At 41.0% G+C, this 22,544-nt stretch overlaps 1 protein-coding gene across 9 annotated transcripts; it reads left to right on the top strand.

The window, feature by feature from the left end:
* The first annotated feature begins 402 nt into the window (after positions 1-402).
* picalmb (phosphatidylinositol binding clathrin assembly protein b) lies at positions 403-21,596 on the top strand. 9 transcript variants are annotated; one of them, XM_075473242.1, is made up of 23 exons: positions 403-984; positions 5,375-5,517; positions 5,601-5,676; positions 5,786-5,888; positions 7,475-7,568; positions 7,719-7,830; positions 7,939-8,045; positions 8,147-8,188; positions 9,283-9,368; positions 9,510-9,633; positions 9,735-9,868; positions 10,788-10,888; positions 11,073-11,225; positions 11,592-11,675; positions 13,977-14,069; positions 14,223-14,333; positions 15,648-15,764; positions 15,877-15,907; positions 16,002-16,101; positions 17,153-17,212; positions 17,839-17,943; positions 18,292-18,397; positions 20,113-21,596. In XM_075473242.1, the coding sequence occupies exons 1-22, from the start codon at positions 855-857 to the stop codon at positions 18,382-18,384; spliced, it is 2,199 nt and encodes a 732-aa protein (XP_075329357.1). In that variant the 5' UTR covers positions 403-854; the 3' UTR covers positions 18,385-18,397; positions 20,113-21,596. The 9 variants fall into 9 exon arrangements, with proteins under 9 accessions (XP_075329357.1, XP_075329356.1, XP_075329359.1 ...); XM_075473241.1 differs by having other exon boundaries at positions 7,475-7,580; XM_075473244.1 differs by lacking the exon at positions 11,592-11,675 and having other exon boundaries at positions 7,475-7,580.
* The last annotated feature ends 948 nt before the right edge of the window (positions 21,597-22,544 follow it).

The raw sequence follows: 22,544 nt of genomic DNA, 5'->3' as shown, positions 1-22,544 counted from the left end.
AGTGGCACAATGTGACTCTTTAGATGTGTGTAAAGGTTGTAAAGACTCAATAATCCTAATTCTGTTCTGTCTCATTCCTTCACTCTCTCAGGCCTGTTGCAGCCTGATTTTCACTACACTGTGTGCAGCAGTAAATGCAGGCTCCAGCCTCCCACCCAGGCCTCTAATGATGACCAGTTACACCTGCACCACAGTGACAATCGTGCAAACTTCGCGGTGCAGAATCTGAATAAGGGTCTGCAAGACAGTTTGCGGCGGACACCTTTTCCCTGCGAGCACAAGAGAGCGGAGCGGGCCCGCCATTTCCCCCACTCAGTGGTCTTTTTCTTTCATAGTGTTTTAAAGCCGAGTAACGTCGGTAGGAGGAGGAGGAGGAAGAATAAAACGAGGAGGAGGAGGAAGAGGAGGAGGAGCGGCGACGAGTGGCGGAGCGGCGGAGGCAGGCTGGCAGGCAGGCTGGGATCCGGTGTGCCACATCGGGATGAGAGCGAGACAGAGACCCGGGTCGGATGAGTCAGCGAACGGAACTTGCCAGCCCGGCATTCCTGAAATCTGAATGACTCTGGACGGAGCCGAGCGGCGCAACAACAAAGAAACAATCTGATATATTTTTTGCGGTAGTTGTTGTCAGATTCCGCTTCCTTTTATTCCGCCCTCCCCTGGTCCGCGTCTGCCATAGCCTAGTTTTGATTTTCATTTCCACTGAGGTGGGGAAAAGGGGGTTCCGGAGAGGCTGCGGAGGAGGTGGAGGCTATTTTTCACTTTTTAACAAACACATACAGGCGGATTTCGGGAGATAAACCAGTTCGAGGCTCGCATTTTTTTAGTCTTTTGTTGCGTTGAGTCGAGCGAAGATGTCGGGACAGAGCATTACGGACAGGATAACTGCAGCCCAGCACAGTGTAACGGGATCCGCCGTGTCGAAAACAGTATGCAAGGCCACCACGCACGAAATAATGGGCCCGAAAAAGAAACACTTGGATTGTGAGTATCTTTAAACAGCACACGAGTGTTGAAGTGAGCCCACCGTAGGCTCCTTCTCAATGAAACAACGCTGAGTTATGGCGACGGTGGAGCTACAAGGCCTCAAAGCCTCAGCAGAGGCTACATGCTACTGCCTGCTCATGTCAGGGAGATTATATTGTTTTTATATTGAGGACAGGCCCTGTTGACACATTGTTGTGTCTTATTGAGGGGGCTTTAAAAGCGTAACAGCCTTTATTAAAGCTTGATAAAAGTTTTCCTCCAGTTTTATGTCGTTAGTTGCTGTCAAATTAGCCTGTCAAGCTATCTGGTTTTGTCCGTTGTTATCTCATATTGACTCATAGCCTTGACTCTTTAGCCTAGATAAGAATGAATCTATATGATATGACTGGATCATTATAACAATAATACAGATACGTGAGGTAGAACTCCCTTACACTCACAGGCCCTTAAAGCACCTCTCCCATATGCACTGAAGTGACTGAGTAATGTGATACCAGCTGTTTCTTGATGCTTTCGACACATTGAGGTGACACTGTAAGGGCACAGATTGTGGCTGAGGTCTGCAGGAGGAGTTTCCTTCCTCTCACAGACCATGAAACGGATAAGTTACATACTGTACGTGGCCTGACGCAAGCACCAGAGCCTAAATTCTTGTGTGATGGCACCATTAGTCAGAGGAGTCACAGCCTGTCAGTACTTGAAACGCAATGGTAGATTTTCTGTATCGATCTGCACTTGCAGATGAACAGATGCTGTCATAAAAGTGGTTTTATGAAGGCTTTGTTTGATGGTTAAAGTTCATTTGCACAGAACCTGTGTGTAACCTGTCAGACTGCAACCTCATCACAGTTCTTTGTGGATTTAAACAACTGAAAGTGCTCCTTTTATGCAGGTCATAATGGTAATTGTGGCGCAGGTTTTGGCGTGGTGTTAAAAGTTGCAGGTTCTACACGTGTTGTGTGACTGAGGTGATTCCCCCGTGGTGAGATGAGTGAAAGCTGGCAGTGACACTCTTTTTGGCTCATCCCAAGGCAGTCAGCAGTCCAGTGTGACTGGCACACAGAGCAGACAGACAGCCGGTGTGTGTGCCTTTATAATAGCACGGTCCCCCCTTGCTTTATGTTGACACATTCGAGATGCTGGTTGGTCGGGTTGGCAGCCAGGATGAGCTTAGCAAAGGTTTAAATAATCCCTTTGTCTTCATAATGGTTTCTTGATGGGTTTCTGTTCCAACGCTGGAAAGGCAATTATCTCATAAAGGGCCTTCATATATTGTTTAAGTATATTTTAGTGTATTTAATGCCTACTATAATCAGTTGACAGTATTTCAAATGACAGAAGACAATTTTTAGAAACTAACAGGATAAGTGCTGCATGCTAATTTATCACCTTTGCTACTTTGTCAAGATTTAAAGAAACAATAATTAGTTCAGCATTATCCATCAAAATTTTAGTTTGGCTGCAAATGCACGTTGCCATTGAAGAATATAGTGTTTAAGACTTGATGAAATGGAGGTCTGGTGTCTTCACCTGTGGTGGTGATTGGTTGTTTTGAGCAGACAGAGAAAAGCAGTGTGTTCCTGCATGAGAGAGGCGGCAGTCAATGATTGTTTTGCATTTCAGCTTAATAAATTACCAGAAATGAAGGGACCACTCCTACAAAGTTATATATACCTGATAGAGTAGCAGAGGTTTGATGTCAGTAGGGCAAAGGCTGGTTGATACTCACAATATTTCAACACCATAGAACCCCAGCTCACATCTAACACATTTGCAATTTTTGAGTAAACGATGGTTAAACATTTGGTCTACGTAATGAAAGAAAATGGTGGAAAATGTCTGCTAATATCCCAGTGTGATAGCGGTCCGAAACCCAACAGCAGTCGTATATTAAGTGAATTGTCAAAATAAAACAGAGAAAACCAACAAACGCTCCCATTTCATAAGCAGGAAACCAAACAAGTTATTAGTGCCTTTATGATGCTTTAGTTTTGTTACTGCTGCCAGAAAAAGGTAAGAAGAGTTACTTTATGGAAGAATACAACCTTTAGGAAAAAACAAACAAACCCTGAATTGAAGCATCGCAAACACTGCTCTAAAAGTTTGATTGATTTAAGGAACTACCCAATAAAATATTAGGCCAACAGGACACTGAATTATAACGACACCACACACTTTTTGGCTCGATACCAAAACAGTTCTTGGGTTTGATAGCCACACCTGCACATGATTACTGCTGCTGGGCGATACATCAACGTTGCAAAGATACTATTACTTAATAATTCACTCTGCAGTTGTGACACTTATTTGAAACAAAATGGCTACATTTATATCACAATAGCACACGATACAAAAAGTGAACATTGTCATGGATTTCAGGCTCATAATGGAGACACCCAATTTAGCAACATCACACTTCGTCATGACTATTACATGAATTCATTTGCGTCTTGTGAATTAATTCAGCAATAAATCATTATTGTTGGCCACTGTGAATATTTAACAGGCTGATTACAACATGACAGTGCTGTCATTCTTCCCCCATATTGTTCATCCTCCTCCTACTCCTCCCGGCTCTTCTCCGTCATCCTCTTCTCTGGGCAGTTCAGCCACCCATGCTAACTGCTGCTGCTTCTCTGGAAGGTTATCCTGTCCTACTTTGAGTCCCCCGTCTTTTGAAAAAGTCAAATATAGGACAGAAAGGGAGGCCCACTTACCCTGTCAGTCCGATCACCGCTGCGAATGGCGGGGTCATCGGCGCCGATGGAGCCTGGCTGTTCCAAGAAGCATCATTCAAGGCTGCTGGATGAACATATGAGCTGAAGAAGTGGGACAGAACTTGAGTAGTTAACGTCTTAAAGCACTTTACGCTGGTCTTAAGGGGGGGGATGTTGGCTTGCCGTCAACAATCGTAACCAACTTTATCAGCTTCAGTGAAACATGGTCGACATAAGATTTCTATTTATTATGCAAGTTAATTTTTTTTGTGGAAAACATCCTCATTTAAGAAGTTATTGGCCCCTTTTAGTTGTATTTTTGTAGGATATTGAAAATAGTGACTTCTTTGTTGTAACTCTGCGATATAGTGCAGGGCTGTCACAACTGTTTTGTATTCATTACATTTGTCAGTTATGGGGGGTAATTAGTTAATTAGCTGTTTTGTACATAGAATAACAGTAAAAACCAAAAAGAAAGGGACCTCTTCTTTGCAGACCCCGGGCCACAGCTACAACTCAGTGAAGTCATGGTTGTTTGGGGGGATTTATGATGCCATCAGATTACATTTACATGTTTCTAAAGTCTGATAAATTTTAAGTTGCATAGTAAGACATTTTTTTTTTTTTTTTTTTTACTGTTTGCTAATGGATTACAAACTTGGAAGCAGAACATAGTCAGACATTATTTTGACATATTTAGATTACAGGAGCATAGCAAAAAGGAGAGCAGCCAATCCTCATGAAACAGCTGTTGGAGGTCTGCTAGCTTACATAGATGTTTTCTAGTAAAAACTGAAGCTGGAAAGGCTGACCTCCTTAAAAGGAGCCTACTCTGCTCTGATTGGCCAGCTTTGGTGGCCTGATCAAGCTCTACCCACCATTAAGCCAAATATGAAATGTACCACACTGAAAATACTAAACATCCCAAGTTAACTAGTTATCCTTGATTAAATCATTTTCTGAAATACCATACCAATAATGCACACAATTTTGTTTAAATTTCTTTTGTCAGATCCTCTAAGAACCTTTAAACTCTAATCAAATTTTATTTCATAGAGACTGTAAGGAGCTTTGAAAGGCAAATGTTTAGCAGATAATTGTCAATTGACAAATAAGTTTGAGGCCAAGGTTTACACCATTTTCTGCCACATTGGATGTTTTTTTGAATGAGACTGAAGGGATCCTTTTGATAGCATCTGTCATTATCGAGTTGCCTGATGATCATAAAATGATCAAACATTAGATTATCTGAGACAAAAAGTAGAGGGCTTTCTAAATGAAGTCTAAAATGCCTCAGACAAAAATCTACCTGCTCAAGACTTCCTCAGTACAGACTGCTCAGCAGAGTCCAGACGCATCTGTTAGAGTAATACAGTCAGTGTCTGAGCTCCCTGATATTCACCGAGTTTTGTGTTTAATACAATATATGAATCAAAACTAGGTTGTAACTAGTATTAGTGATACATTGAACTAGTGTGAGCACTGAACAACATCATTAGGATGGCAGTTTTGTTCCCTAATACTGTATTTATTTGTTGAATATTCTTTGACGTAATTATTTTTGATGAAAGTGCAGATTTGGACAATAATAATTCCACGTGCTTTGTGATGATCAGGCTGTAATCAAATGATGTTTTTCATTGTTGCTTTTTTTCCCTTTTTTGTTTAAGATTTAATCCACTGCACCAACGAGATGAACGTGAACATTCCCCAATTGGCTGACTCTCTGTTTGAGAGAACCACCAACACCAGCTGGGTGGTTGTGTTCAAGTCACTCATCACCACTCACCACCTCATGGTCTATGGGAACGAGGTGAGACGCCTCAGCAGACATTGCCATCCTCTCATACCTCGATGCTGTCTTCTTTAACCGTTTTCATTCTCCTCCTCATACAGCGTTTTGTCCAGTACTTGGCTTCAAGGAACACGCTTTTCAACCTCAATAATTTTTTGGACAAAAGTGGTCTACAAGGTATTATTATCATTAATATTATTATGATTATTTTCATCGTTGCAGCTGTAACTGTTTTAACGTCTGCTTTACATAAAAGGTCATCTTAAATTTGTGTTTGACGTTGCAGGGTACGACATGTCTACTTTCATCAGGAGGTATAGTCGATACCTGAATGAGAAAGCCGTGTCGTACAGACAGGTTGCCTTTGATTTCACAAAAGTTAAACGCGGGTAAGTTTTTAACAATATTATGAATAGTTCTTTTCTTACAGTATTGAAAATTGTAATTGTCGTCTGCTCTGCGTTAATATAGATGAAATGGGACTTTTTGATTTAAGGTCTGCAATAAGCTGTTATGATTTTTTTATTTTTATTAATTTGGTTTGTTCGATTTCAATCCATCAATTAAAATGTAACCTTGAAATTAGAGAAATTCTGTGAAATAAAGCCATTATTGATTTGTTTGTTTCGAGATGTCTTCATGTAGCTTGTTTTGTTTAAACAACAGTCCACATTCACTGTATTCGCTTCAGTGATAGACATGCTGAAAAAATTCGCATTTTCAGAATGTGGGGAAAAAAAGAATGCGTGTTTCCCCCTCAATAAATTGATATCTTTAGCCACATTACAACCACCACCATCCCATGGAAATCATTGAAGGTGAGGCCTTTTGACATGTGCCTTTCAAGCTGGGAATTGATGCACTTTGGTTGTACCTCGTGTTATGTGTGAAAGTGCAGAGGTGGCATGTGGGATCCAAGTCGATCCACCGCTGATGTTCCTTTGAACTGGCAAGAGAGGTAGTTAAGGAGGTGAAACGGGTTAAGTGTGGAAGGGCAAGCTGGCATTGTGGATCTCGCCATTGCAATCGACACTGTCGTCCCTCGGCTGATTCCACAACGCCGCCTTGATATGTTCAAGCACACACTGATTCTCGGCTGAGTCACCTCTGTCTTGGAATGGGCAAAAAATTGATTACTCCGTTGTACAACGTATACTGGGGCAAAAGGGAGTTGTTCAGTTTACTGGCCAAGTCGAGCTGTAATTGTGGCTCGACTTTAACGGCATGTGAAAACGTGCTGACTGCCTTCTCTTCGATTACCATGGTTACAAGCCTGTACATTCATGACAGGCCTCTTTGCAGGGACAGTTTTGGAGTTGAAGCTGAAGCACAGCAGAGAGGGAGGGAAATGGACCTGCAAGATATATTGTTAAAAAGTACAAGCAACCCTTTTCTCAAGGATGCCAAGTTCTCCTTTAAAGAACAATTTTAGAAATAATCTTACAGTGACTACGGTTATACATCTATAGAGCTGTTTCTAAATAAAACTATGGTGCCCCTATTTTTTTTCTGTTTAAATTTAAAGACATGACACAACTGCAAGTTGTTGTTTTTTTCGTTTAATTTAACTATTTCACAGTTTTTAAACAAAAAAAGGAGTTTGGAGATAAATCATCAGATTTATAGTCTTTTTACTGGATTTGTTTTAGTTTAAGAAAACACAAAAAATCACTAAAGTTAGACTTTAAGCAAACATAACATTTTTTGACTTGTTTCAGTTTTTTTAATGGAAACCGTAAATCTTTGTGAACTGAATTTCTTCAACAATCGTCCCTTGTATAAGCGATTAGCAGATTATTAATCAAGAGAAGAAGTGTTTGTTTTCAGCCTTGCAATCAATGTAAACCAGGAGTTCTACAGTTGTATTTTAAGAGCTGTACTTACGGTCTCCCTGTCTCCTTTTTTTTCCTCTTTTTTTTTTTTTTTTTTTTTTTTTTCCCCTCTCTTCCTCCGACCCCACCATGTGTCCACACAGTGTGGATGGCGTGATGAGGACCATGAATACAGAGAAGCTGCTCAAGACTATCCCCATTATCCAGAACCAGATGGATGCCCTTCTCGATTTCAATGTGAGTCTTAAGGTGAAGCCTCCTACAGATCTGCAGCTTGTACAATTAAAGGCTGCGCAATCTGCTGCCTTTTCAAAACATACAAACCCAGACCCAAATCTCAATGAAGACGTTTTAAGATGAATGTCTTGTCTGGTTGCTTTCCCTCAGGTCAATGCCAACGAGCTGACTAATGGAGTCATCAATGCAGCCTTCATGCTCCTCTTCAAAGACTCCATCAGGCTCTTTGCTGCTTATAATGAAGGCATTATCAACCTGCTTGGTAAGACCATTAGGGACCACTCCTCTCTCTCTTGGTCTTTCGTGAAAACATTGTCACAGCGTTTCATGATTTTTTGTAGATGCAAACCAGTGTTCTTTCACTAAACAGAGAAATACTTTGACATGAAGAAAACTCAGTGTAAAGAAGGCTTGGACATTTACAAGAAGTTTCTCACTCGAATGACCCGGATATCAGAATTCCTCAAAGTGGCGGAGGTAAATTACACAACATTTTGTCCACACAGAAACCAGCTGCCATGATTTGGATGTGTCCTTCTGGTCCTTTTGCTTTAATGGGTTTGCTTTCATTTTAATAGCAGGTGGGAATTGATCGAGGCGACATCCCAGATCTTTCACAGGTAAGCACAGACTCCTCAAAGCAGTCTAAAAACACAAGATTTCCTCTCCTGAGAGACAGCCTTGCCTCGCTTACTTTTCTTTATTTTCAGCTTCTTTTTTTTTTTCTTTTTTACATCAGCGCTTTCTTTGTCTGACTAGAATATAGACATAAATGCACAATGCAGACGTTTAAGGCAAGACACTTTGCATGATTTCCTTCTTGGGCGCATGTTTGCCAGAGGGAGTGTTCCTCTTCTCCTCTACCTTGTTTCTCATACTTTTTCTTCTTCTTCTGCCTCTTACTCTACTTCTGCTCTTCTAGCCCTTATCTTCCTCAGCAAATAAAGGTGTTAAGTCCATAGAGTAAATCTGCAAAGTGATGATAAAATGTTTCCAAATTAAACGATTAACTGCACATGCTGTTGTGCACATCTGTGGGGACCAATTTTGCATAAATATTTTATCCCAAAGAACTTCGGTTTCAATGCCTTTCCCTCTGACTGTCACCACCTTTATATTCTGTATTTTCCCCTTATCTTTCCACTTTAGTTCACAGTTTGTGTAAGTACTGTTATTTCACTCTTCTTCTATGTCCGTGACTTGCCTCAGTGTTGTCTTTTTGCATGCCTCTGCCCTGACTCTGTCTCCCACATCGTGGGGAAAAACAGTTGAAGGAAAAAACACTTGCTGTGGTAAATTCTGTTCACTTGGGATCTTGTAGTTGAGGTGAAAACCAGAGTAGCTCGTCTTGTGTAAAATGGCTGCCCTGTTGTGCTTAGAAGCGGCCAATTCAACAATGGCCGAGTTGTTGAAAGTGATGTGGTGCAGTACGTCATCCCACACAGATGTTACGCTCATCCAAAGTAGCTTTTTGGCTGGAATGCAGTCATTGATCAGTGGTGGGTGACTGATATCCCAAAGCTGGTAGAAACCATGTAATCAAATACATAAATTGGCCGAGAACACCTGGGTTTTACAGTATTTGATGGGGTGTAATGGTTTTTTCTGCTCCACCTTGGTTGCCCACCACTGTCTGTTATGGTGTTGATGTCTGTGCACTCTACACTTTCTGAGTCTGAGGTCGTAGCTGATTGTGTGCTGTCTGTTGCAACAGGCTCCCAGTAGCCTTCTCGAAGCTCTGGAGCAACACTTGGCCTCTTTAGAGGGCAAGAAAGTCAAAGACTCCACTGCCGCCAGCAGGTACATTAATCCTCACACATCTTTGCTGAATGCTTTGAAGTTTTTTCCCCTGAATCTTGGGCATTGCCGTACTGTCTATCGAAGATCAATTATACTCGCCAATCTGTGCTGCATCTGTTGTGAATTTGTGTTTCCCTGCAGGGCCAGTACTCTATCAAATGCAGTGTCATCACTGGCCAGCACAGGGATGTCTTTCACTAAAGTGGATGAGCGGGAGAAGCAGGCTGCTCTGGAGGAGGAACAGGCCCGACTCAAAGCTCTCAAGGTTGGCGTGCTTTTGGAAAAAGATATTTACATCTGACGTGCCTTGAATAAATGTGTCTCTGTTGCTTGTTTGTCTGAACTGGACCTCTTTTATTCTCACAGGAACAAAGGCTTAAAGAGCTCTCTAAGAGGCCGTCTTTTGCCACCACTGATACATCACCAATCTCCACCACCGGGGGCACCATCAGCACAGCACCAACCATCGACCTCTTCTCCACACCCAGCTGCTCTAATGGGTACTTCTTAGATCTACTGTGAATCCACTGATTACTTTTGAAAAGGCAGATGTCCCACGAGGCTTCTCCACCTGCCTTTCTTGAGTCTCAGTATATCTTTGGGCTGTTTGTTTTATTTATCTCTTTATTTGTAGCCACTTCAGCAGGTTTGAGTACAGTGAACAGTTTAAATGGTCTGTAATCTATTTAATAATAAGTAATAAATCAGGTGTTGATTCATAAACAAAATATCAGGCAATATTTTTCAGGCAGTAAAATGCTTTATTGGTATTCTTTGAGAAGGCACTGAATGTGATACTATTTATTTCTTTATATTTCTATGTCTAATGTCAGAGCGCGTAAACGGTGGAAAATCCCTCTAATCTATTTCCCCAGTCTGATGTAATGTATTCAAATGTTCTTCCTCCACTGACATCAGCAGTCCACGACACTGAAACACAGTTTATTATCTGTCACATGACAAAGAAGACAATGTTTACACAGACAAGCTGGAGCCTGAAGCCGTTATGCAAATAGCTGCCATTTCATTTTCTTTTTGAATGTCTTGATAAATGATGACTTATTTATGCATTTTGAGTTATCTCTATGTACTGCTTTATTCAGTTTACTTAATAAGACCATGTCTGGTCATTTGAATGCACACAATTTTAAAATCTGTTTATTTTGGAAGCATGAAGCTGAAAAATGCCAATTAAACCTGACTTTTTACCATGTTTGTGTATCAGCAGATACAGTTTGGTATAAATAGACAGGCTTTTTAGCTGGTTGACATCAGACAAGAAGTTAGGGCTGATTGGAGCTGAGGGCTCCAATCAAAAGGTTTAAAGGGAACTGTTAACAGTTCGTTCGGGGCTTGTCTCCTGCACAAAAAGAGTGTGCTTGTAAAGAGGCTGAGTATGTTTTTATTTTCTCTCTGCAGTGCAGTGAAGATGGAGAGCGACCTTTTTGACCTGCAGTCGACTTTCCAGCCTTCCATGCAGTCAGGCTCCACAGGGCTTCCAGTGGCGACAGCGTGGGCAGGTAAACTCAACCCCCTTAACCCCTCCAACCAACATCTGTCTCTCGACTTCGTTGACTTTGTTTCTGCATGCTCTCCTTCTCTTGTTGTTGTCCGACTCTGACGTCCACCTTTTCCTCTCCTCTCCTCTCCACTCTCTTCTGTCTTTTCCTTTTTCTCTGTGTCTCTTTTCTCCTGTCTGCATAGATCCTTTCACCTCTGCTGAAGCTGGAGATGATTCCATGCCAAACCTTAACCCTTTCCTCTCAAAACTCGTTGTCGATGCCACTCACTTACCTGTCGTGTCTTCAGACGGTGTTAGCTTTTCCTCTAGGACATCTGGTCATGAAATGTTTGGTGGTAACAACTCATTTTGTTTCTCCTCAGACATCTTGTCACTCTTCATATATCTGTAGTTAATTATATGCATGAGTAGGCTGCATGTTTAATGTTTAAGTGTTAATTACTTGTCTTCTCAAATGCCTAAATGATCTCTTCCTGTTGCTGTTGACACCAAAGTCAGATTTGGTTGTTTTCTAGCCTTTTTACTTCTCATGCGTATCAACCAAGACCCTTCATATCCCAGTGTAGAAGCTGTTTTGCGCCGTTTAATTGCAGCTCCTGCTCATCCTCTTCCCTTGAACAGTTTGGTGTTGCATTTGTAGTGCAAAGATGCCATAGAGCTTTAAGTTGAAACATGTTCTCACACTATTTTTGATTCTCCAGATCGTTACAATCCCTTTATTGACACAAACTCATCAGTTTCAACCAATTACAAACGCACAGTGCGGATAGAACACTCCATCTCAGGTACTATGATGGCTCACCATCTCAGCCTATGTTTCCTGGTAAACATAGAATCGTATGCAAATCCCCCAGAGCCATTATTTTCATATTTATGGTAGACATGAACTAGTATTAAAGGAAGAGTTTGACATTTTGGGAAATACTTGCTGGTGATTTATGCTTTTCTTAAAGAAAGGGAGCTCTCTTCTCAAAGTTCCTGCTACAAATTATCATAAAAAAGGTCTTTTTCAAATGCTTTGTCAGACTTGTTAGTTTAGTTATTAAATCATATTTTTAGAGACAAGCACTTTGAGCTAATTGCATTCATTCAGTTGACTAATTGATACAGTTCAACCATATATTCAAGGTTTCTGGTCCTGAAATCAAAGTCTGCTACCATTTAGATTGTTATTGTAAACAGGGGCGGCAGAGCAAATCAAATCTTCGACGCACCCAGATGTGAATGTTGAAGATTCTGAATCGATTCACACGTGTAAAAAAGAAAATATTTTCTTTATTTTAATTGATAAGGTTACGTTGATAGAACACAAAAGGAGACACTTGGGAAAGTAGGAGTGAAGTGCTCTGAGACTCGCAGGAAGATGGCTGAAATCTGAAATCTGACTGGCACCCTCTGTAATTAACGCTGGCATGTGAAAACACTTTGGCTTCAATGAAGTAGAACAAAAACATTTTGGAAACCAGAGGCCGACCAGAGAACCATCACGCAGGGAACATCGAAGTTTCAATCCAGCTCTGAAATGCTGATGCAAATTACCAGCTCTTTCACAACTTTTATTGCCAAGGATTTGCGTCCATACTCAGTCGTGGAACAGGGGCTTTGGCGCTATGCTGCACTCTTTGGAGCTGAGACACGACGTTCTGTCTTAAACATATTCTATTGAAACAGTGATCCTCCCACACTCTACAACGAGATTGTTAGTGCATATTTTATCCACGTGATTGGAAAATGCCTTCTCATGTGGGCCAAACAAGGGCATGAGTGAGTGAATATATTATCAGGAGGACGTTTGTTAGGATTACCTTGTTTTTTCTATTTATTTTTTGTTTGTTTTACCAGTGATTCAGAATATTCTAACATCTGCATTAATTTAGAGTTATGCTTCAGGCACTTCCTGTTGGTTCTTTTTCAGTGCAGAGAAATCTGTTGGCAAAGGAAATCCTCCATGTAACTGGCCAGATCTCTTCTATTTAAATTGATAAAAGATATTGGAAGTAAATTGATTATGGAGTGTTAAAAAACACGTTGCTTTGAAAGCACCAATCCCAAGCACCAAAATGCAACGCAGTCCAGTACATTAACACCACCCGCTATGACCTCAATGATAAAGGCAGCGTTGAATTTCCACCTCTGCAACATCAACGAAAACTGAATATCTAGGAGCACAAAGTGAAGATTGATGTCAGACTTGTTTGTTGGATTAGATGTTATAGATGTAGAAGTATAAATGAATAACAATAAAAAATCAAATCAAAGGAGAAAAGTCAGACCTTTCGATAATACATTTTTGAGTTGTTCAGTGGATATTGATACATTGTTTCTAAAAAAAAACAACTGTACTGTCCAATATTTTGTTTTTAAATTAATTAAAAAAATTCAGTGACAACTCAACAGGTTGTTTGCAAGTTAGTTATCCCCACGTCTTTTTTTTTAACGTTCACTGGAAACTTTCTGCCATATCTGGTCTATAGTAAGTGATTGATGAGGCTTAGAAAGACTCACAATGATTAGATTTGGGGCAAAACTTTGGAAAAATTCATAACAAAAAAAGCATTTAGAGTGGAGCATTAGGGTTTTTCAGGGTTCCATTAACTCAATAGAAGCTTTCACATTGATTTGTTTTAAGAAAGACATGAACTGGAAGGGTTTGGATACCAATATAGTAGTCATTTTGATGCAGCTTTGCCACTGAATGCTGTTCCCTTTTCAAAAGGCAGGGTAGGATTTTCCGCTTTTTTTCCTACTCTAAAACAAACGAGAAGCACTGCTTTTGCCGCACAGAAAAACACTGTGTTGATGTCCTACAACTCTTGGCAATTTCCCAAAATCTGAAACTATACCTTTAATCCTTCCCTCTGGGTTTATACATTAATGTCCTGCAATATTTTATTGTCCCACATATTTAAGTGATTCCCTAAAAATAGAAAAATGAACCTCTCTAGAAGTGTTAGTCTTCTTCATGTCTGTATTGCTGCTGTCATTTCTCACTTGTCTCTCTGGCCTGGCCTTGAAATGCCATTTCCTTTTTTCTTTCCTCCTCTTTTTTTCTCTTCTTCATTTTCCTGCGTCCTGTGACGTGTCAGACTCCTTCTGCGGTCCAGTGTCCATTGCTCAGCACCTTCCACATCAGGCTCCCTACCCCACTGAGCCCTCTACTGTAGCAGGTCTATTCAGAGGTAGAGTACTGGCGGCTCTCTCCAGCAAACGGCAGCAGATTAAAGCTAGTTTTCCGCTCGGCTCTGCTCCTCGAGTATCTAGTGATTTATGCGTGGAAATGTCGTCCGATGCTGTAACTCTGTAACTGCAGCTGTCTTTGTCTCTTTCTGAAGGATACTCAACACCACAGGCCCCTCCACAACAGACAGCGGGGGGACTCCAAGTGGACTTTGAGTCTGTTTTTGGAGCCAAAGCCACCGGCAGCAGTAGCCTCAACTCTGATGGTGAGGATTTTACCTCTGTAATAGGATTCTGTCCTTTAGTTAGGTCGTCGTGCTTAATTTGAGTTTGTCAATCATGAAGCAACTGGCATGAAGCCCTCCTCTATGTTTAGATGCACTGTAAAAGGTGGAGGAAGAGTCCGAAAGGCGCACCTACTTGTTGTGATTCTTCAAGAAAAGCAACAAAAAAAGTCAACAACAGATGCCTTTAATTATAAAATGGAATAATGATATTAAACTTGTGAAGGTATTTGTTTCAGAGAGCTGTATCTCGTCCTGATGTTTGAGGTGATCCTCACTTCCAACTCACAGCTTTTCTGTTTTGGTTCACCTTCATTGAAGGGGGAAAAAAAGTTTAAATATCTCTGAAAACCAGACCAGTTTTAGCTGGTGAAGATGAAGGTAAACCTTCAGCAACCAGAGCCCGATATCGTTCAGTTGTCTGTGAAGATTCTCAGTCATCCTGGTCATGATTATCTCAAGCGCTCCAATAGAATGCAAACTTTTTCTTTTTCTTGGTTTTTGAAGATGTTTCATCTCTCATCTGAAAGACCTCTTCAGATCTGACTGAACCGAGCTCCCGGCCGATCAGTCCGAACTGAGGAAGCGTCTCGTACGAGAGGTGAAACATCTTTATGAGCCAACAAAAGAAGTAGTAGCATTATGTTCAAGCACCTGGGGTTCTTGGTAGGGACTAAAAACAGAGCTACAAAAGAGAGAATATTGGGCTATTGTTTGCCCGGTGGCCAGAAACATTGCTCCAGATAAATGATTAAATTGCTCTGTGAATGCTGGTGGTGTTTGGAGCTATTATTTGCTGCCAAGTTTGCCATTTTAACGTGAAATGTGAAGTTTGTTTCTGCTGCCACCAAGTGACCAAAGGAGGTATTTGTGATGACTCCTGGCCCTTACTCCTGATTAGTTTGATTCAATTTATTTATTTATTTTTGTAGCAGTTAATACTTACCTTTAAAAAACACTCTAAGAGACAGGGGAACCTTGAGCTGAACAATCCCCTACCAGTGACGTATTTTATAATGTTATCTACTGTAAAATAATCTGTCCTGTTAAGACTTCTACTGAGGAGCCTTAGTTCATGATAACAATAGCTAGCAGCACTGATGAGCATTTTGTTATTATAAAGGGAAATCATTTAATGCTACCTCCCTACTGCGCTTCATTTCCAACAGTACTCATGAATAGTAAAAATGATAATCATACAAACACAATCACATATCTGGTTTGTTGTAAAGACACAGACAAAATACTTAAAAAGTTTTATGATTCATTAGTTTTGAGTCCCGTTTGTCTTGTCAGATATTACTGGAGGAATCCTGAAACCGACTCTCGCCGGTGCCAACCTGCCGTCCAATCAGCTGCCGGAGAAGCTGGTGTCAGATGACCTCGACTCCTCCCTGGCCAACCTTGTCGGCAGTGAGTGACGCATCATATTCAGTTGCTCTAATTAACACGCTTGTTCATTAAGGCACAGAATAATCCCGTATTCGCAGACTAACAGCAGCTCGATGAATGTTCCTTTTTTTAGACCTCGGCATTGGAAACGGCACGATGAAGAAGTAAGTGATGTCTCGTTGCTGTGTGTGCTTCAGCCGCTCTGTGCTTTCAGGCCACTTATGAACCGCTGCTAACGCGACCCTTCTTAATCCACAGTGACATCCACTGGAGCCAGCCGGGGGAGAAGAGGATGACTGGCGGCACCAACTGGCAGCCCAAGGCGGCGCCGACCACGACCTGGAACCCCGTCTCCATGGTGACGCAAGCAGACATTTTGCTTTTGCACTCATAATAGAGGCTTGTGCTGCATTCCCCTTTTTATTTTACCTCCAGAGTTGACATGGAACCATACCTCCTGGGTTCTGTTGCAGAGAGAGTTTTTAATAGCTTATGTCGCTTGTGTGCTGTACCTGTAGAAAAACTATCAATATTTATTCAGGAGCCTTAAACACCAACCCTGGAACTTCACAGGGTGTAAGGCAGTTTAAAATAGTTGAGATTACAACTAGAAAGTATTCCCGGTATTTACACATCACTGTTATTTTTTATTAAATTTGCATCTCTTTTCTGCTCATAAGTAAATTATTGTTTCACTTTATTACAAGAGAAAAAGTATTTTGGTTCTAATAGTGGACAGTTTTTCCCCTGGCTGGCTTGGAAAGTACGAGCCTCCTGATTTGAGTCATTTCCAAGTCTGGATAATTCTGAAAACATAAGAGTCTGGAAAAATATGCGTGTCTGAACTTTTGCTTTGATGCTGTTTTTCAAAATGATAAAATTCTGTGCATCTTAACTAACTTAAATGTACAGTATTTTAAATTTGCCAGAACGTTAAGCACTGAATGCAGTGCCTCGTTGCTTGTACTGCACAGCTCTGAAAAACTGCACCAAATCCACACTGCGACCAAAAGTGTCAGTACCTTTAAGTTGCTTAGATACTGGACATGGCAACATGAATGTAAAACACAAAGCTTGTCTGAACACATATTTGTTGTTTGGTGGTTACAGGTACCGAGAAATGGTCTTTACTCTATAAGGAATCTGAAGTAGCTCTGATTACTTTACTTTGTCTTTGCTCTTTATTTCTTCATTGCTGTGTAGTTTCGGTGCTAAATCATTTGCACGAGATGAAGTACCTATATTGATATGAAAGTAAATGTCTGTTAGTTATTTGCTTCTGCTGTTTACACTAAAATGAAATCTTATGGTTACAAATGAGAGAGGAGTGAAAGAAACTAAACAATGACCTCTGCTCCCTGAACTCGCCGCATTATCGTTGCTATGAATGACTTTTTGTGTCTCTTCAGCCACCGTCAATCATGGCCTTCCCTGCCACCACACCCACAGGCATGATGGGATATGGCATGGTAAGTGTCATGCTTGATGTTGTATGTGGAGGTAACATCATTAAAAAAAAAAAACGAGTTGGAAATTAAAACTCAGGATGTTTTTGAAACATGTTAGATGCTTTTCTCTTTTTCACGCAGTTACAGTTAATTAAATTGTGGGTGAAATGAGTGCTGGTTTGATTATTCGCTCAAATCATGAAGGCTGGAGAACATTCAGTAGTTCTTATTTAAAGCATATTCAGCTAAATGTTAAAATGATTCTACTGGCAGGCACTAAGTTCTTTTTATTCGTCATTTTAGTCAAATCACAGAAGCTGAGTAGATCATTTGTACTTATGCCCACATTTCAATTTACTCAATAGTAATCATACGCATTGCTGAAATCGTTTTGGTATTTGAGACATGAGGAGTTGGCAACATTTAATACACTTCTAAATGTATCTTAAAATCCAGCTGTTTCCACATGATTTACATGATTTGATGTGGGAAACACCAGCAGCTGCAGTTGAGTTTCGTTGCAGATGAATTTCAGAAATCCTTTCAGAAAAAATGGAGCTCCAGAGGAAAATAAAGCTAATTTAGTAAGCAGTGTCCTCATAGCTGTAAAGCAAGTTAAGTAACCCATCTTATCCATGTTTGTGCAGCCTCCACCAATGAGCTCGATGGGGATGATGAATCCACCCACCATGATGTACTCCCAGCCTGCCATGAGGCCACCCAACCCCTTTGGCTCTGTGTCGAGCGCTCAGGTGGGTTCACAGCAGCCTCGCTACTGCAGCGAGGTGACGCACACTTATTTGTACAGTTATCAGGTTGAGTAAATGGGTGTATCCATTGTGCTGTGGCGTGTACCATAGTTAGTCACTGTGTAAGCTTTGTTGGGATGATGACAGTTTTAACAATGAACCCTTCACTCTCTGGAGCTGAAAGCGACAAAACTGTTAATCATCTCCCTTGTTTCGACTCCCTGTTCCAAACAGCTCCTTTTTATTAACCCTTCTCTCATACATCACAGCTTCTCCAAACTAATCTCATCCCTCCTTCAGTCTCCGTACTGACTCTGACTTCTCCTCTGGTCCTCCTACTTCCTGTATTAGCCCTCCGCAGCCTCTAGTCCTTCCAGCCAGAGTCCTCTCCGAGCCCCTGGACAGGACCCGTTTGCACACCTCTCTCTCAAGGATTTCTTGTAGAGCATCTCTTTAGGTACATCATGCTGTTTGCTTGCTGATGCACCTGCATGCGATGTTTGTCCAAAGCTGAAACATGTTTGCTCTTGTTTTTATATTTGAACGCTTGACGTCCTCTCGTGTGGTGTGATCCGATCCTACATGTATTTTTCTCACATGATTTGCTTTATTTGACCTCTGTTGGTTTGATGTCTTCTCACCATTTGTTCTTCCACTGCCATCTCCTTTTGCTCAAACCTTTTTTTGCTGCAGCTTGAAGCCACTGGTGAATTTCACTAATTGCCTGTTTGCTAAGCTTCGTCTCCCCTACTTAAATGCGCACTGTGCAATGGACATTCTTGAAAAGTCTCTAACTTCCTGATTATTGTCCAAAGAAACCACACATTATTGTTCTTGTGTTTCAGTGCAGAGCTGCAGCCTTGTTACTTAAAAAGTTAACATTGTGTGAAAAATAAATCCAGTGAGTTTGGAAATCACTTAAACCTTTCTTCAGGTGCTGTTTTTTTTTTTTTTAAAGACAAATCCTTTTCATTTTGATGCCTGCAACATGTTTAAGGAAAGTTTGGACGTAACTGGAGACTTTCATTTTTTTTTTAATCCGTTTTTCTGACTGAAATGGTTACACACGAAAGCTTGCACACCGAGTCCGATGCATGTTATTAACCTAAGTGTTGTGTGTATTCCCAATACAAACTTTCAAAGACAATTCATCCGTATATTCCCGCTCTCTGTTGCCTCCCTGTCCATTTCTGCCACTTGCTGTGGTCACATGCGTCCCGCAGACTACGCCTCATGTTCGTCATGAGCTCGACTGGCATCATACAACAAAAAGAGGAATTAATAAATCTGTTAGCCTCCCAGAACAAAACCACTGCTGTCTAAAATGTAGTGCATCCCTTGTCTTGTTATCAGTATCCTGCTTAATGTTTCCAGTTGGGTAATTATGTTCAGGAGGCAGTCGGTACAGTTACATGCACAGTTGAGTGGAACAACGATTAAAGTTCGATCACCGTCCTGGTCTCAGTAGGCACGGGAGGAGAGTCCGGTAATTAAAGTGAGTCTGACTCTGTGATGCTGTGTGAGAGCAAACCTCCAAGACGTTCCGCTGCTTCTGAAGCAAAGCAACTGCCCTCATTCACATATTTTTCTGTTTCCTCCATCGGACAGTAAAACGTGTCGGAAATGGTGGCTGAAAATCGGCCCGTGAAGACTACACGTCAGTTCGAGGTCGCTTAAAGCACTTTCTCTAAAATCCTGATTTTTATAACCTGAGCGTTTTCTAACAAAATCACGCTTCATGTAACTTTAAGACGACGTCTGTGCGGTGAATTCAGTTAGACTTACATGTGCGATGGTCACTCTTTGGAAGCGGCGGAATGCTTTGAACATTTTCTCACATTAGTCCACAGCGTCATGGCGAACTGCAGTGAACGACTCTGTTTTTTGTTTTTTGTGCTAATCGTTTATTCATTTAGTCAAAACCTTAAGTTTTTAAGTTATGTTTAAATTGGGATAAATTCAGCATCCTTGAGTCTGTTTTTTCAGTTTGGAAAAGGCCGCCCGTCAGCTGCACCTCGGTGCATATTGAGATGCTGTGCCTACTTATGGTCTCTGCCGCTGGACCAAGCATTTCTTTGGCAAGAAGTTTAGCAAACGGCTAACTGATTTGCTTTTTTGTTTTCCCCTGCACACGCGGCCTCTCTCTGACCTTGCCTGTTGCCTTTCTTGCAGATGCAGTTCATGTAATTTGAAGGAAGTGTCTCTCAGAAGACGAAGCACTTAGCAGCAAAACTTTGTCCTCGTTGCAGTCTAACTCTTCAGAGAAGCATCCACACACCCCCCAAAAACAGACACGTCAAGAACACAACGGTGCAGCGACAGTCAGAAACCATGGTAACCATGTCCAAATGACGTTTGGCGATAGCTCACACCCATAATTCTGTAATAACTTGTCTGAGACGTGGAGTGATGCTGCTGTCTAACCCCCCCCTGCCCTCCCCTCCTTAAGAGGACTCCTTATCCATTTTACAGTGTAATCTGTAAAGATAGTTTGGGTGCTGAGAACCTTAAATGTTATGTATTTGGAGATACTGTGGTTGGATGTAAAGGCTTTGATGTCCAGCGGGGAGGGGGGTGGAAGAAAAAAAAAAGAAAAAAAAAAGAGCAGCCCTTCCCTTTCTTGATCCGATCATCAGTCATCCATGCCCTGCAGTTATTTAACTGTCACTAAGTAGTGATGCTAATGACGTTTACACCTGTTTAGTTTTTGTCTTTTTTACCGTGTTTACAGTAGACATTCCTTGTGTGTTGTTTGTATTTATTTATGATTATTGGTTTAAGATTGGGGGGGGTGAAATAATGTAAAATCTACAGTTGAACACATGTGGGAGTGCTTCAGCATTAAACAAGGATCTCAGACTATCATTAAGAGGTAGAGTTAAAATTAGATATTATATGAATTACACCTATTAAGCGGAATGATAGAGCACTAAATATTCTCCGAGTTTTGTGTTATGAAAATTTTTTTACTAGATGAAAGATTTCACACTCTCCATTGTACTTACAGTGCAGGGGTTAGAGTACGAGTCAGTTAACAGTATATAGTCGATTCTGTGCCTAGGGTTTTACTTTGCAATGGATCGGTCTCCTGACTAGAAAAACACTTCATCCACAAATCTGAAGCGTCGCACTGGGTGGTGGGCTCCATTTGCTTTAAGCTTGGCATGCCATTGACTCACTGACTGTAATCAAGGCTGCCTTTACTCTGAATGTGAAAGAGTTGTCTTCATGTTGCACACATCTTTCCGCACTGCAGTTCCTCAGCAAAGAGGTGTGTCGGGGGCGGGTAGGTAGGCGGGAGGAGGGGCTTCTGCTTGCTGGGTAGCTTGTCGTCACGCCAGTGAGGGAAATTCAAGAGGGTCGCAGATTTGATGTAAATTAATTGTACAAAAGATCCCGAGGAGCAGGGTGGAGCGGAGCAGCACTGTTGATCGGTGCCCTGTGTATATAAACACTGACTGTTCTTTGAGTGCAAACGTGAAAGATGTATGAAATATGAAAGCAATTCAATCAAATTTGACTCTACCTAAGTTTGATTCAGGATACTCTCTGCGTTTGTCTTCGCAGATATTTTCTTTATGTAATTAGAACGTGTAGCAGACGATGACTGAAGTTTTTTTCTTTCTTTTTCAAATAAAGAGCAGCTTCCACAAACAGTTGAGCGTGTTTGTTTTGTGAAGGTGAAGATCGAAAGCTATGCAGCTATCGATAACACCGTGGGGAACACTTACAGGAATATTTATTTATATTTAGAAGAAAATTTTATTGGAATTTAGTTTGGAATTTTCTTGTAGCATATAAAGCAACTCTTGACATGATGCAAGGGTGCATTGTACATGTACAACCCCAGTTGTATTAAAAAATATATTTTAATGTCATAAATGAACATTTTTGGCTGATAAATGATAAAACCAGCAATCATTGAGACAAAATTAGAAGAGGGATTTAACGGTTAGCTGAACTGTCTGCAGTTCATATAAAATGAGTTTGAAACACCAGAACTCTCCCAGTTAACAGCCTTGGGTTGAGTTGACCTTTATGACTGCCTCTCCACATCGAAAACAATCACACGATGGACTGAAAAAAAATGAGTTTGTAGGTGTTCACAAAGATGGAAAAGGATACAGCGAGATCTGCGGACAACAGGAAATCAGGTGAAGCAGTGGCTGTAGTTCTCAGAAGGAACAAAAATGAGCTATCATGCCATTAATCAGAGGTGCAATTAACACTTTGCTCAGATAAGACCATGATAGATTTTTAAGATTCAGATGGGGTCAAACTACATTGAATGCATGGCCCCTATAGTGAAGCACATTGGTGGGAGTGGGAGCATATTAAGCTGCAAGCCGACTGAAGACACCTGGGAGATTACAGCCAAAGATGGCACCGAGGACTCTCGATACACTAAAGTACTGTCTGACAGGATGATCCCAGTCTCCATCAAATATAAAGTACTAGATGTAGTTAGTAATGAAAGGTTTACTTAAATCGCACTGAGTTTCTACTGTGGGGCTAGTATGTTTTTATATAGTAAAGCTGAACTGTTCATTTTCCATTTCAATATTCAGTAAAATTGCAAACTCTATTGCACAACTTAGAAGTAG

The sequence above is a fragment of the Odontesthes bonariensis genome, chromosome 9 (genome assembly GCF_027942865.1).
Source record: "Odontesthes bonariensis isolate fOdoBon6 chromosome 9, fOdoBon6.hap1, whole genome shotgun sequence".
Classification (NCBI taxonomy): Eukaryota; Metazoa; Chordata; class Actinopteri; order Atheriniformes; family Atherinopsidae; genus Odontesthes; species Odontesthes bonariensis.
The sequence above is the reverse complement of the archived record's forward strand: the minus strand, read 5'-3'. Positions and strand labels throughout refer to the sequence as shown.